Source organism: Populus trichocarpa, chromosome 5 (assembly GCF_000002775.5).
Source record: "Populus trichocarpa isolate Nisqually-1 chromosome 5, P.trichocarpa_v4.1, whole genome shotgun sequence".
NCBI lineage: Eukaryota > Viridiplantae > Streptophyta > Magnoliopsida > Malpighiales > Salicaceae > Populus > Populus trichocarpa.
Window position 1 is genome coordinate 5,435,836 of NC_037289.2, and position 15,922 is coordinate 5,451,757.

The 15,922-nt window shown below is 39.2% G+C and overlaps 2 protein-coding genes across 3 annotated transcripts; one reads left to right on the forward strand and one right to left on the reverse strand.

The window, feature by feature from the left end:
- The first annotated feature begins 280 nt into the window (after positions 1-280).
- On the forward strand, positions 281-3,935 carry LOC7486319 (probable LRR receptor-like serine/threonine-protein kinase At3g47570). The gene is made up of 3 exons (XM_002306291.4): positions 281-2,994; positions 3,220-3,612; positions 3,713-3,935. Exons 1-3 carry the CDS (start codon positions 321-323, stop codon positions 3,718-3,720), a joined length of 3,075 nt encoding a protein of 1,024 aa, XP_002306327.4. The 5' UTR covers positions 281-320; the 3' UTR covers positions 3,721-3,935.
- On the reverse strand, positions 3,918-14,891 carry LOC7477105 (protein CELLULOSE SYNTHASE INTERACTIVE 1). Of its 2 annotated transcripts, none has more exons than XM_006382853.3 (8): positions 14,676-14,891; positions 14,059-14,201; positions 13,505-13,578; positions 9,513-12,570; positions 6,145-8,689; positions 4,915-5,369; positions 4,525-4,641; positions 3,918-4,390 (listed from the first exon to the last, which is right to left on the reverse strand). In XM_006382853.3, exons 2-8 carry the CDS (start codon positions 14,122-14,124, stop codon positions 4,250-4,252), a joined length of 6,456 nt encoding a protein of 2,151 aa, XP_006382915.3. In that variant the 5' UTR covers positions 14,125-14,201; positions 14,676-14,891; the 3' UTR covers positions 3,918-4,249. The 2 variants fall into 2 exon arrangements, with proteins under 2 accessions (XP_006382915.3, XP_024457143.2); XM_024601375.2 differs by lacking the exon at positions 14,676-14,891 and adding an exon at positions 14,546-14,668.
- Positions 14,892-15,922: the final 1,031 nt, after the last annotated feature.

Below are 15,922 nucleotides of genomic sequence, written 5' to 3' on the forward strand. Positions count from 1 at the left end.
GATATAAGTAATAAATACAAATAAATCTTACTCATAATAATTAAAAAAAATACCAAGTATTTCGACTTCCATGTGCTGGTTCAAGCCCTCAGCAGCAAAAGCATGGTATTGCGTTAATTTTTAAACTTGAACAGTGGAGCATCCATTTTTCCATTACAAGTTCGCAGCTATTTGCTGCTTCTTGTAATTTGCGGCTGTGCTACAATTAATGGTAGGACCTATCATTGAAAAATTATGGTAGGAGCATTATCAAATGTTAAAAGTGATTCACCGGCGGCCAAAATACCAAACAGCCACTAAGCTCTGAGAAAACGTAGAAGATGGAGTTATCAGGCATGAGTTCATGCATATTCTGCCCACTTCTCTTGCTAATAATTCAACTCTCATTTTCCTTTTCATTACATGAAGGAAATGAGACAGATAGACTTTCTTTGCTAGCTTTTAAGGCTCAAATTACGGATCCCCTTGATGCACTGAGCTCATGGAATGCATCCACACACTTCTGCAAGTGGTCAGGTGTCATATGTGGACATCGACATCAGAGAATCGTCGAGCTCAACCTGCAGTCTTCCCAACTGACGGGCAACCTGTCTCCCCATATTGGCAACTTGAGTTTTCTCAGGGTACTAAACCTGGAAGGCAACTACTTCAGTCGTGATATTCCTCAAGAACTAGGCCGGTTGTTTCGATTACAGAGGTTGGTGCTCGGAAACAACACATTCAGCGGTGAAATTCCTGTCAACATTTCAAGTTGCTCGAATCTTCTTGTCCTTCATCTAGGGAGCAATAATCTTACAGGTAAAATTCCTGCACAGCTGGGATCATTATCAAAGTTGGGGGCATTTGTTCTCCAAGGTAACAATCTAGTTGGTGATATACCATCTTCTTTTGGAAACCTGTCCTCCGTTCAGAACTTCTTCTGGACGAAAAACTATTTGCGAGGAGGTATTCCAGAGAGTCTTGGAAATTTGAAAAGATTAAAATACTTTGCAGTTGCTGAAAATGATCTCAGTGGTACGATCCCTTCCTCCATATGCAATATCTCTTCTCTTGCCTATGTCTCTCTAGGACAGAACCAACTTCATGGGAGTCTTCCTCCTGATTTAGGCCTAAATCTTCCAAATCTCGCATACCTTGTCATCAACTTCAACCATTTGAACGGACCAATTCCAGCAACGCTCTCCAATGCCTCGAAAATTTTTCTTGTTGATCTTTCATATAACAACTTAACTGGGAAAATACCCGATTTAGCAAGCTTGCCTGATCTACAGAAGCTGTTAGTTCACCACAATGATCTCGGAAACGGTGAGGAAGATGACTTGAGTTTTCTCTATACCTTGGCAAACAGCACCAATTTGGAATCATTGGGAATAAATGATAACAATTTCGGAGGAGTGCTGCCCGAAATAGTGAGTAACTTCTCAACAAATCTCAAGGGAATAACATTTGGAAGGAATCAAATACATGGAAGCATTCCAACTGAGATTGGAAACCTCATTAGCCTGGATACTTTGAGTTTGGAGACAAATCAATTGCATGGCATTATACCAAGTTCTATTGGTAAATTACAAAATTTAGCTGCTCTCTATCTTAATGAAAACAAAATCTCAGGAAGTATTCCATCTTCTTTGGGAAATATTACCTCGTTGGTCGAAGTTAGTTTCGCACAAAACAATTTACAAGGAACTATCCCGGCAAGTCTTGGAAATTGGCACAAGTTGTTGATCTTGGATCTCTCTCAAAACAATCTGAGCGGTCCCATACCAAAAGAAGTACTTGGTATTTCATCCTTGTCAGTGTTGTTATACCTACATGATAATCAGTTGACAGGCTCCCTTCCATCGGAAGTGGGTCAGTTGGTGAATCTTGGATTTCTGAGGGTTTCCAAAAACAGGTTGTCGGGTGAAATTCCAAAAAGTCTTGACAGTTGTAAGAGTTTAGAAGGTTTGGATTTGGGGGGTAACTTTTTTGAAGGGCCTGTTCCTGATTTGAGCTCTTTGCGAGCACTTCAAATGCTTCTTCTCTCGTACAACAACTTGAGTGGCCAGATTCCCCAGTTCTTGAAAGACTTCAAGTTGCTGGAGACTTTGGATTTGTCATATAATGACTTTGAAGGTGAGGTGCCTGAACAAGGAGTCTTTGAGAATACAAGTAGGATTTCCGTTCAGGGAAACAAGAAGCTCTGTGGAGGAATACCTCAGCTTGATCTGCCCAAATGCACATCTAACGAACCAGCAAGGCCAAAATCTCATACCAAGCTGATATTGATCATTGCAATTCCTTGTGGCTTTCTTGGTATAGTCTTGATGACCTCTTTCCTGCTTTTCTACTCGAGAAAAACAAAAGACGAGCCTGCTTCTGGCCCTTCATGGGAGAGCTCATTTCAGAGACTAACCTACCAAGACCTCCTGCAAGCAACTGACGGGTTCTCCTCGTCCAATTTAGTTGGTGCAGGTGCTTTTGGGTCAGTGTACAGAGGAACTCTCACATCAGATGGAGCAGTTGTTGCAGTGAAAGTATTGAACCTTCTACGTAAAGGAGCTTCCAAAAGTTTTATGGCAGAATGTGCAGCCTTGATAAACATCAGGCACCGAAATCTTGTCAAGGTAATAACTGCTTGTTCCAGTAATGATTTTCAAGGAAATGACTTCAAAGCTCTAGTTTATGAGTTCATGGTCAATGGGAGTCTAGAAGAATGGCTGCATCCAGTCCATATATCTGATGTCACACCCGAGACAAGAAATTTGGATCTCGTTCAGAGATTGAACATTGCAATTGATGTGGCTAGTGCGCTTGACTATCTGCACAACCACTGCCAAGTTCCTGTTGTTCACTGCGATCTGAAGCCCAGCAATGTTCTCCTTGGTGATGACATGACTGCTTGTGTTGGAGACTTTGGATTAGCAAGGTTCCTTCCAGAAGCGTCCAATCAATTACCTGCAGATGAGAGCAGTTCTGTCGGCTTAAAAGGCACCATCGGTTACGCAGCCCCAGGTAACATCAGAAAACTTCCCTGTTGATCATGGTTATCCCCACAAAAGAAATGCACATTTTGGTATCCTAAAATATTTTTGGAAAGCAGTAAAACTACTGTCGTTTATATTCCCATCTGCTAATGAATTTTGAATAGCAAGATTGACCAGCTATGTCGTTAATGTTAAGCAACAGCCTCCAAGGTCATGAACAACGTAATTTGTAACCTTTGTATATGAATCACAGAGTACGGTATGGGAAGTGAAGTGTCAACTTACGGAGATGTGTACAGCTATGGCATCCTGCTGCTGGAGATGTTTACAGGAAGAAGACCGACAGATGGCATGTTTAAAGACGGGCACAACCTTCACAATTACGCTAAAATGGTGCTGCCTGACAACGTGTTGGAGTTTGTGGATCCAACACTGAGAGAACACGAGGAAATGAACCATAATGATGATAGTCACAAAGTTATGGAATGTATGGTTTCAATTATCAAGGCAGGACTTGCTTGTTCTGCAGAATTGCCAGGAGAGAGGATGGGCATTGCCAACGTTGTGGTTGAATTGCATCGAATCAGGGAAATGCTTCTTGGAATCAAGACGAGAGAGAGAGGTGAAATCATTCCCTCATCCATAGGTAGAGACCAGTTGTTGACATTTAGAAGAAAGATTATCAATGATAATGATTATCCATTAATTGCCTTTTAAGTTCACTAATGATCTGTTCTGTGATGCAGATTCCTGAGGTGATCAGAGTGGCAACAAAGACTTTATATGGTTTTTGAGCTGTCTATAAGCATCTCTCTCTCTCTCTCTCTTTTTGTGTGTTTGTGTGCTGCTCTGGAATTAAACATAAGTGTATTAGAAGTGAAAACTTGTAATTATATATATTGATATACAATAAACATAGATTTCTGGAAGAAGACAATAAAGCATTAGCTATTTCTTTCATATCCGAAACCAGAACAGTTGTTATTATTATTATTATTATTTTCATCTCTGTTTGACAAGCACGTTACTATGGGTAACAAAAATTACAAAGAAAACTTGTATGTTTGTTCTTGTGGTTCAGCCCAGAAATATTATAGGAAACTCGGATTACAAAAGAATACGTTTGAAAAAATTGCTATCTTACGGCTTTTGGCAAACAACTACAAAAATCAGATTCTCTGGCAAACTATTTACACTGGAATGGGGATAAGTAACCGGATTGATCATATTTTCTCCCTAAAATCTCAATCTGTGCCGTCTGATTGTCTCGTCTTTAGCATCTGTTACTTGTTAGACCACTGGAATTCAATTTCCAAATTCCTCGAGGGTCCACTTTTGCTTTCTGGCATCAGGGTGTATTCCCCAGCTACTGCTCCTAGCATTACAACCCGATCGATCTGGATTGTTACTTTTCCGAAAGAACTCTGTTGTTGGATCAAAAGAGACAGGTTAAATGACAGTGTGAAGAAAAAATCTCTGATAAAATGTGGATAAACATCGAAACACCTTTTTTGATTTGTTTTCTAACCAAAAAAATAAATTCAGTTCCATTAATTACCTTCCCCATTTTACTCTTATTTTTGCAAGAGATATGAAGCTTTTGGCCTTTTGGAGGACTCTCAAAGGTCCATGAAAAGCTCTCATCAAACTCCGGATTAGGACCCGTTGATACAACCTGAAAAGTTCACAAATATTTTTCATTTTGAGAGAGGTTGAAAATAGCAATTTCTAGGGAAAAAAAGTAGGGAAAGCAATGGCGAGAGGAAATTCTCTTTTGAACAGGAGCAATAGTGAGTTGAACATCAAAAGATGGCTGGAATAGATGAATTGGATAATCCATTGATATAAATTACCTTTTATTTATTTTATTTTTCCTTAAAAATAAATGATAATTGGAGATATAAAACATCACAAAAAATAAACAAGATGATGTATAGATGCATCTTACCTTTGTTTGCCTGGGTGGTGTATTTCCAAGGGTAAGCTTGCAATAAACACTTGGGTTCCCCACCGACTGCTTCATATTGTTTCCACGCTTGATAATAACCACCAATGTCCCTGGCAAACACTGCAGCAGAAATTCAGCCTTCTCCTGAAATCGAGGTGGGCCAGATTGAATCAAGTATTGCAACAAGGGGATTGCATCTGCAGCAGCAATGGATTGAGCTCTGGAAACTTCAGCTGGGCATGCTGACCAAGCTTGCCTAAGAAGAAACAGTGCATCCAAGGCAGCTTCTTGAGATGCTTCTGATCCTGTCTTGAGAGATGTAACCAAATGGGGTATACTGAGCGTTGCAGGCTCGGTGGCTCTCAACCTTGGGAAGTTGCTAAAAAGGGCATTTAGAGATTTGAGATACTCCTCATTAACAGTCCCAGTGGCCCATAAATCCTTTTCGATAGCAGCTGCACGACCAAACAGAATGTTAAGCTGAGCGTGAAAGAAAATTGAAAAAACACCCTGGCAGAAAACTCATAGCATTTTAATAGGAAAGTACAATACACCTAATCCTGAAGTCAATAAGTAAACTAATATCCAAATACTGATGAACCTAGCCACTGGCCAGGGTTGCTCCACTGCTCAACTGTCTATCATGTCTTTCAAGAAAAGAGCAATAAAAGGCCACGTAGCTTGAGTAAAGAAATGGACAACGAAAAATTTTCACTAACGCACAAAGGCTACTGTTCATCCCCTCTATTTCAACATGGCTTCAAGTAATAATCAGAATATTACTATTATTTTGCCCAATGGTATAGAGAATAGGAAGCAGTTTCACACTCTGATTCAACTTTACATGTGATCCATCATCTGTTAAGAGTTTGAGAAGTTAGCTCACATTTAGATGTCTGCTCTATTTCACCGTGAGTTAAAATCTGAACTAGCAAGCAACTCATTCGGTCCAATTAGATCCCATACCATTTCTATCCAAATCTGCCTCTACTTACATTTTACTGGTAAGATCTATTTCATTTTGGTCTACTTCAATTAACCTCTGAACTTAGCATGAAAGAAAAACATATTTCTCGGAGATTATGTTTAGCTAAATGTTAGAATAACATTCCAAACTACAAACCACTACGTAAAACCACAAAGAAAAATGTCATCGTAAAAAGATTAGGCGTGTTCTCCTCAAATCTGCCAAGAGTAGACAAACTGTGCACAGGGAGAAGAGAAGCTAACCTGTTATGGCTCTGACTGTTTCACTGGACGCATACTCTTGAATGGTGTGATTGGAGAAAAGAAGTTTAACAAACATTGCAGCCTGGACAGATGTATCTGGATCACTTGAACCGATTAGATCCAATACAACTTGAACACCACCAGCCTCTGCAACAGCTCTTTTATTAGATCGGCTATACATGACCAGGTTTTGCAAAGCACATATTGCTACTACTTTCATTTCTTCTGTTGGTTGCTCTTCAAGGACATTGACTAGAGCACGACAAGCTGAAACAGCATCGGTGCTTCGAGCCAGGCCCTCATTCTGGAATAGATCACCAAGTGCCAAAGTGGCCAGTAATCTTGCCTGTTGTGCTTGAGTTTGGGGATCTAAAAGGTATTGCGACAATGGCAAGATTGCAGTTTTAGTAGCTTTTGATTCTCTGATTTTCACGTTGTTAAGTAATACTTCCAGCAACCTTGCTGCTGTTTCCTCACACTGATGGCTTCTCAGAAGTTCCAAAAGAGCCTCTATGGCACCACTCTCAGCCATAGCTTCAGCACTTGTTCCATCGTCACTTTCTAACACCAAAAGAGCATTCAGTGCACCAACCACCGTGCTTTCCAAACCAGAACGGAGCAACCTTACCAAGACAGCTACAGGCACTTCCAAATAAAATTCAGAACTAAACTGTAAAATGTTAGCCAAAACAGAAGCAGCAGATTCCCACAAGACATGAGGAAGAGAAGGATCAGCTTGCAATATAACTTTGGACAACTCACTCACACCACCCTCCTTTGCAATTTCATTTGGCCATATTAGAGCAATGCTAACAAGAGCCTTTACAGCTCTCTGCTGCAAGATGTGTATACCAGAACTGAGAACCCGTATAAGAGGACCAATTACTTGCTGTGTCACTGGATCCTTCTGAAGATGTTCTTCCATGAGCAGATGTGACAAAAGCTCAGCAGCCAGCTGTTGCACTGCTGGAGCCTGAGAATCAAGCAATGGGATGAGTGGCTCAATAGTTTGGTGAGAGGTGAGGTTATAATCTGCACGGCACTGTGGATGTTCCAGAATATTAACTAGAACCTGCAAAGCACTATGTTGTCCATCGGGCCCAAATTCTGGTCTTGTCAGCAGCAGGAAAAGGGGCCCAACAACTTTTGCAGCAGACGGCCCCTTGGCAATGCTGGCATTATTGGTCAATATTCTGAGCAATTCAGCAAATGCTGCACAGAGAAAATCTGGTGCTTCATGGAGGATATCAAGTATGCTTTCAATTACTCCAGCTTTTACCATTTCCATTTTACATGCGGGCCTGTCTTTCCCCAACTTCACAAGTGCCCGGGAGATAGCCTCATGAAGCATGTAATTCCCACCATAGAGAAGGCCAACGAGAGGAATAACTGCTCCATGTGCAGCGACCAGTTCTGCCAGTTGCTCATCATCAACAAGCTTATCTAATGCACAGACAACTGAATACTGGGCAGGACTGAACTCAGTTACAAGGAGAGATACCAGAGGCTCAACACAGCGTGCTGCAGCCATTGTAGACCTGATTCTTGTGTTTCCAAACAAAACACCACACAACTCCGCAGCATCCCCCTTCAGCCCTGTTGAGCAATTTGATGAGAGGATCCTGCAAAGGACATCCACCGCATTCATTTCAACATCTGCAAATGCAAGGGCTCTAGATGGGTTTTCACTCAATAACCTAACCAATGCAGCAATAGCAGCATGCTGCTCTTTCTCTAGACCAGTATTAAGAATTTCCACCAAGGGTTGGACAGCTTGCCGGGCAGTGTCTGCATTCCTGATATGATCAGCAGAAAACAAGCTTTCCAAAGCTTTAGCAGCACTGTACCTTGCAGCTCTTCCACCCATACGCAGGACAGCAACAAGTTGACTGACAGCACCAAATGCAGCTTCATGTCTCCGAATTTCAGCACTACTAAATAGGATCCCTAACAGATCAGTTGCAGCTTCCTCGGTTGCATCTTGCAGACCAAGTGAAAGATACTTAGTCAGGGCCTCCAAAATCCCTGATTCAACCATAACAGTCTTATTTGGAGGACAGTCTTTTGCTAACTGATTTAGAAGTCCTAATGCTAGAAAAGGTGCCCCAGGACGATCTGGAATTGGTTTGAGCAGATCGACAAGAGCAGGTATTGCTTTGCGAGATGTAGCACCAACTCTAATGTCTTCAACTCTGAATAACCTCTCAAGCGCAACTTGGTCTGGATAACATACCAAAGCAAACTCCTCGGACAATTCCAGAAGATCAGATATATCACCATCAGCACAGCCAAGTAAGGAGATGAGTCCACCTGCTGCCCCAGAATTTGCAACAGACAGAAGTGTTCCCCGACTACCATTACACACTAGGCTGGCTATTGCCTGTGCAGCAAAATATCTGTTTGCAGACTGCTCTGACTTCAACAAGTTTGCAAGTGCTGGTATAGATTTCATGGTTGCATGCGCACGTATGATGTCTCTGTCTTGAAACAGAATTGCTAGCAGTAGAGCACAAATCCATATGCTGCTGTCTTCACTAAAATCACTCTGCACAGGTAAACATAGAGAAGCTATGAAGCTTAATGACAATCAGAATGTAGAACAGATTTCTCTGCTGCATAACATGTGAAAATGTGTGAAATTTTGTGCTTTCTTTGATGTAACTCATAATTCTTCTAGGAAGCAGATGAGCAAAGCCTCTTGAAGCTTTAGCTTGATTATAGGCTCATTCAAGCTCATTCAATAGAATGAATGAGTCAAGCTCAAGCTTATTTTGAAACCTAATGTTAATACAGCCACAACTGAATTAGATCAAGCTAAACTTGTTCAAGATCACAAGATAGCTCACCTAAGTTTACGGGGCCACATCATTTAAGGGCTTGCATCTAGACTAATTAAAATTCACAAAGAAGCTTGCATATAATAAGAAAATTTTTGATCAGCCAAATAAAAACTCATATAAAATAAGAATTATTACATTATCAAATCTAATCAAACTTATTTCTGATGTGAGACACACTAGTTTGATTCTTTTGAAAATTACAGATGTTTGCTTTTTTATTGAATGGTTTGTCATGATGAATCCAAGGTCAAGCTCAGCTTGTTTATTTGCTTATTTTATCAGTCTAATATGTTAAATCAAATGAAGCCCGAGGAACAAAGCTTGAGCTTCATGTCTTAGACTCGCCACAAGCACAAGCCAAGTTTGAACCCCACTAAAATTAGATGAAACTGATCTAAATGTATCAAAGCTTGGCTTGACTCGTTTGCTATGTCAATCCATAGAAATCAAAATTTTCATTGGTATTGAGAGCTTATGGCACTAGACACTGGAAAACCTTCAGTTCAAGAGGAAAAAAAGAGGTTTCACCTGACTGTACTGCAAATAACAACTGGAGATTCTGTTAGTGAGGACTTCAACTGCTCCAGCCTCCATTATAACAATTTTACTTTTCTCACCGTGGCAGGCAAGAACCGAAAGTAGCCAAACAGCCAAGTTATAATCATAAATAACTGCTGTTGCTTTATGGGATTCACCACTCTCACCTTCTTTAGCATGTCTGTATATGCTAATGACCTCCCTGTCATCATCAACCAGGTTTCCTGAAGGAGAAGTGTCTGCAGAACAAAGCATTGTGACAAGTGATTGAATAAGGTGATTACATGAATTTGATTGGTTAAGATCTTCCACCACCCTCTGGTGACTAACTTTTGCAGCACAAATAAGAAGTGCAGCTCCCCCAATTTTGACCTTTGGGCTTGTGGAATCAATCGCCCTTCTAGCCACAGATGGTATACATCCAGAGGCACTAGCAACCGCATTTCCTAAAACAAAAGGCTGATCTCGGCAAAGTCGTGACAATATTTCGATAGCCTTGTCCTGCAACAAGGGTGTTGCATCTGCAATCGACGAAACTATTGGGGATATGTGGTTTGGAAATTCAGCTAAAACTGCCCATGCTGGTTTGATGTGTCCGCTAGCCCCTTCTGACCTTGACAAAATAGCAAGTGCAGCCAGAGCCTCTGATGTGGCAGCAGATCTGCCAATAGCAGATTCTAGAAAAGAAACTAATGCGAGTACTGTTCCAGCATGATTGACACAATCAGTTATGGAATTATCAATTCTACGAGAATGAAGGAGACGAGCGATCGCTGCTGCTGCATGGGTCTTTCCAGAAATTGTGCCTTCACGCAAAACCCTTGTTGCAGGCACAATAATTTCATTTGGAATTGCTTTTTTTGAAACTTCACCATCCAAAATAAGATTTGCAAGAGCACATGTCGCCTGTTCAGCAACTTCCAAGGTCGATGAGTTAGCTAGTGCAATTAAAGGGGATAACGCATCACGAGCAACAGCAGCCACATCCCGGTTCTCTTTAATTGAAAGAAATATCGAAGCAAGACAATGAGATGACTCTGCTAAGATGTTTTCAGATTCAACATTTAGCAACTTCATCACTGACCAAAGTGTTTTAACAGAGATGCTGCTTTCACGTAAATCCTTTCTAGTTTCAAAAATTCCAGCCAAAGCAGAGGCAGACTTGGCCTGGGTCTCTTCTTTAGTAGAGCTCAATATCTTAATCATTGTCTCAATCGCATCATTTGCAGCACTGCCCTCCCGTAGCACATCACTCAAGTGAACTACAGAAAGCATGCTTCTTAGAGCATCCAGGACATACACTTTTGATTCAGGTAGATCACTGGTTAACAATGCAGTGAGCTGGCTAATAGTAGCTGTATCAGATTTATGTATCAAATGATTTAAAGTCTTTGCTGCAATTTCTTTCCCATTGAGGCTCCCATTCTTCAGTAGCCATAGCAATGCAGGAACAGCATCAGCACTTTCCACGCATGCACGTATATCTTCACTGTGATTGCACAAGTTCCTAAGGATAGTAGCAGAATCTTCCTTGGCTTTAGCGGATCCTGTCTCTAGAATTTGAACAAGGGGGGGTATACCACCAGCAGCAGTGATGGCCCACTTGCTTTCATCGTTTTCATTAGATAGAAGGCAAAGCAACGCCACTGCACATTCCTGCTGCTGTTCTGATGAAAGCCCAAGAAGGGATATCAATAGCTGAACTCCTTCACGTCCTTGAAGCGAACGCCATAGACTGCCTTCATTATTGCAAAGTGCAAGAAGAGCTCTTACAAGCTCATCCTGAACTTCATTGGTTGCCATTGTAATCAAACCAACAAGCAACCGTTTTGCTTCAGAATTCGCGAGTTTAACTGAAAGTATGGCATTCCCATACAAACTAGCTAATGCTTCTATGGTACGTTCCTGCACAAGATATGGTAAATGAGGATTGAACTGATTAACTAAAGTCTGCTCAATAACAACAGGATCTGATGCCCTGGTGGATTCAGCTTTGCTATCATATATCATCAAAGCCGAAGCCAAAGCTCCTAAAGTATCAGCAGTCTGGGCAGGAGAAGAGCATGATTCAAGGCTTTGACCGAGGCTTGAGATAACAAATGACAAGCCACCAGAAATATTTGCCAGGGCACACATTGCATGCTCCTGTAATGCTTGGGCATACTCCCCCTGCATGAATTCTTTTGAAGGAGCTATTGTAGCGTTTATCAGAGCAGGAATACCATTAGATTTAGCTATCTCTTGCCTTGCATCTTTGCACTGTGCAGAAAGAGACTTAAGGGCACCTGCAGCTTCTGCTCTAACAGAGGCTTCATTGCCAGGTCCTAACAGCTTGAGCAACTGTTTAGTAGCCTCTGCAGCTAATACTTTGGAACAAATAGATTCATCTTCCATCATCATGCACGCAAGAAGAAAGCAGATGTTAGCTTGTGTGTCTGACTGTCCTGTTGTGAGCAACTTAACCAGAATATCCACTCCTCCAGCTTGTATTGTTGCAGACCAAAATCCCTCAGTGCTGCTGGAGAGGTTTTTTAATGCTCCAGTCAACAAGTTATCAACTAATTTACCTGTTTTGAGCCCATTACGAAGCAACTCCCAGAGCACAGGCACAACTCCTTCAGTTGAAAAAATTTTTGATCCAACATGATCCTTAGCACCACCCTGAGACACAGCATATATCGTCTTTGCTGCTGCAATTTGACCTTCTTCGGAGCTAGACTTGAGCAGACCTAGCAACGGTGGGATGCATCCTCCAAGTAAGACCTTTACCCTTAGTTCATTCTCCTTGCAGAGAGAACCTAAGACAGTAGCAGCCTGTATCTTAACCCCCAGTGATCCGGACCGGAGAAGAGAAACAAGCACCGGAACTGCTTGAGAGTGAGATCCAACAGCACTGAAAGCATTTTCACGCGTCTCAACAAGTTCTCGCAACTGTCTCAATGCATACTCCTTCTCTTGTACAGATGAGGAGCTCCGGCGCAGCTGCTCAATGCATTGTGCAACACTTGCTAGTGTGCCATCTGGATCCTCCATGCTACCAGTACGGTCTCTGAAAATAATTTATTAAATGAGAAAATTGGGCAACAATTTTCATTGCTTTTAGGCACTATGAGAAACTTCCTCTTAGTTGACCTCATTTTATGGAAAAAAAAGTTATTACTAGTGAAAACTCATAAAAGGAAATGCAGTTATTAATATTTTCAGTAGAGAGAACCAGCACAAAAACATAAAATGGGATATTTCAAATTGAAAGCACTAGAAAAGTAAAACATGGACAGAAACAGAAATCTGGCACAGGATGACAAGAAATAAAAAATGCTGAACAATAATTTAAAAACAAATATAGCATCAGTAACAGAATTCATTCTTATAGGACTGTGGTTTGCTCTTTTAATGGCACAAGGCTCTATTCCAGTTCATTACATCTGGTAATTGCAAAGGAACTTTCGTTTACTTCTGAATTAGAAAAAAGTATCTTGAAATCAGAACTTATTAGATGCATTCCTATAAAAGAAAATTTCTACCAACATTATATGTCATTTTTCTGATTCGAAGTAAGTGTGTCCAAAATCAATCTAGAAATAGTGGAAACAGGACTAGAATTGTATAATTCAACAAAGTGAAAATCAATTCAGAAACTAAAAGCTTGAAGGTTATTGATTTATGGTTTCTAGAAGTCACGTTCACTCGATGCAGAGCATGTGTATTGAAACACAAAAGGTAGATGCAAACAACAAGTGGACCCTCAGTTCCTTTTAAGACATTTTGGAAACACATACACTAAAATCTCTGATCAACACAAAAGTATTAGCATCAGTATGGAGCATTTCGCGCCTATAGTGCTACTCAATATTACAAAAAAATTAATCACCAAAGGATAGCACATGACCATGGTAGATATTAAAAGCATTGGCAAAAGCAAAGTAATCACAACAGGATATCGACCTCATCAGCCACATAAATAAATTCTCAACTCAACTCACCTCACACCCATCTTCATAACTGAACGGGGAGTTGGAGGCTCTGAATCTTGAGTTTTTAGATTGCCATTTTTTTCCTGCAATCATGATACAAGAGAGTGTCATTTAATATTAACCAAACATAAACTATTGCTATTTTTTCCCTGCAATCATGAAACAAGAGAGTGTCATTTAATATTTAACCAAACATAAACTAAATGAAACCATCACAAAATTCAACTTCGAAACTAGTTTGCTGCCTATAGTATTTTCAGATTTGAAACCAGAGACCGCGAGGGGTCACTCAGGAATTAAATATTAATAGTTGAAAGTACTGGTATTGCAAATTTGCAATACACATCAAAAAATTCTAAAAAAATAAAACGAAAACCGGAAACGCCAATAGATTTAAAAACCAAAAGCATCTAAATATATATATAGAGAGAGAGAGGGAGGGAGAGAATGGATGAGATCCAGCGCCTCCGACACTAAATTAAATCCAAAATTAAATGAAATTCCATTTTTTTTTCTTGAAACTGTTATCCGAATCCAATACAGTGAATAATGAATGGACCAACCAGATCAGTAGTGGCAAGGCTGCTGCCATTGGTAGCAGATAACCTCCAAGCGAGTGTAGCCGCCATCTCCTTTTTTTTCCCTTAAAAGAATGAGTCTGTCTCCAGATCTACCTTATTTTACACAATCAAGACATCAAACTCTCCTGTAAGGTATCAATCAGATCAAGTCAGTCAGCGTAACTAATGCTGCTAATTACAAAAATAAAAAATCGAACTGATTTTAATTTTTAATTGTAATTAATAAGAATGTGACGAAATGACTGAGTTCGGTTGCTTCATTGACTTGAATTCATTTCAATTCAATTCTAACAGCAGATCAATAAACTCCAATTTCAACTCAAAAAACGTCGTCGTTTTTTACCACAACATGACTCGAAATTCTGAACTGAACTCAAATGGACAGGACAGACATTCCTTCTTTCTTTTCTTTTATAACAGAAGGAATTTCAATGAAAATGAAGTAACAATGAATTAAAAAAGGCAGCACCTCCAGTCTCTTTAAGAATTTTTCAAAGAAACGACAAGTAAACGTCATCGATGAAAAGAAAGAGTGATAAAAATGTAGCTAGTAACAAGGAAAGAACAAATCAGTAGATCACTCGTGAGTAATGACTCACCTCTAGAGGGAGAGAGAGAAGAGGCGGAGGAGCATCTACAGGTATCGTAGAAGAGAAGGGAAGATAATAAAAAGGCTCTTCACTTCATTTCATTTTGATTGGGAAAGACAGAGAGAGAAGAATGAAGTATTTTCAGTCAGACTTTTTTAGAGAAAAATAAATAATTGTGTGTTTTATTTTATTATTATTCTTAATTCAGATTTTAGAGAAAGAGCGTATAGAGAGGTTTGCAGTTGGCTTTCTCTCTGCATGTGTGGTTTTAGAGGTTGAGAGTGAAAGAGCACCGACAGCTTCAAGCTTACCTGGACTTTCATTGTTTGTCTTTGCGGCTTGGCTTGGCTTGCCTCAGCTTGGATTTTTGGCTAACGTTCATGAAAGTTGACTGGAATGGTAGGCATCTCAGGGCATATGCTAAATGGAAAGCCAAAAATAAAAAATATATTACTTTGGCTTCTCGATGCTTGTTACTAAACAAAACGTGAAAATATTATTTTTATATATCTTGTACAAATGTTAAATTCTTATAAAAAAAAACATTTATTCCAATAATGTTTTTTTTCTTTTAATTTTTTTAAAATCTAAATTTTTTTTTCTATAAAAATTATCATGGTTTCATAACTTGTATCATAAATTTAGCGAATTCATCTATGTTAATTTAAGTTGTTTTTTTTGTTATTTTTTAATTGATTTTATTTAATTTTATTATTTAATATTGGGTTGATTGAGAATCGTCCGGGTTATCCTAAAACCTGTCAAGTCAATTAAATCATTTCAAGTTGGTAAAATAATTATATATGAAATATATTAAAATATAATTAGCTATTATAATAAATTTTTACCATTAAAATAAATATAAACAAAAAAAACGATATTTCTACTGTTCAAAAAAACCATATTACTAATTTAATTCTTGTAAATAGTATCTTTTCTTAGATATACTTTAAGGATGGGATCAGTTTTTAATTATTTTTTTAAGGTAAAATTACCTTTATCATTGCATAGTTGGGTTTTTTTTAATTTTATTTTTAGAAATAATAGTTTACATCCTTGAATTTATAAGTTTATAATTTACATCATGTTAAAATAAAATCAACAAAAAAAAATAGATTATTTATAATATTTTATTATATTTTAATTAATAACTACAGAAATATTATATAACTATTATAATTTTACCATTAAAAAAAAAAAACTATGGTCACCACCCCCACCCTTTTCCTTTTATCCTTGTCGGAATTTTGCCACCC

Bases quoted from the DNA above. Each gene is read 5' to 3' on its own strand.
- LOC7486319 (XM_002306291.4), top strand. From the start codon at position 321: ATGGAGTTATCAGGCATGAGTTCATGCATATTCTGCCCACTTCTCTTG. The intron at 2,995-3,219 runs GTAACATCAGAA...TATGAATCACAG, and splicing joins CATCGGTTACGCAGCCCCAG to AGTACGGTATGGGAAGTGAA.
- LOC7477105 (XM_006382853.3), bottom strand. From the start codon at position 14,124: ATGGCGGCTACACTCGCTTGGAGGTTATCTGCTACCAATGGCAGCAGC. The intron at 13,579-14,058 runs GTTGGTCCATTC...TCATGATTGCAG, and splicing joins GCCTTGCCACTACTGATCTG to GAAAAAAATGGCAATCTAAA. The intron at 5,370-6,144 runs GTTAGCTTCTCT...TTGGTCGTGCAG, and splicing joins AACAGTCAGAGCCATAACAG to CTGCTATCGAAAAGGATTTA.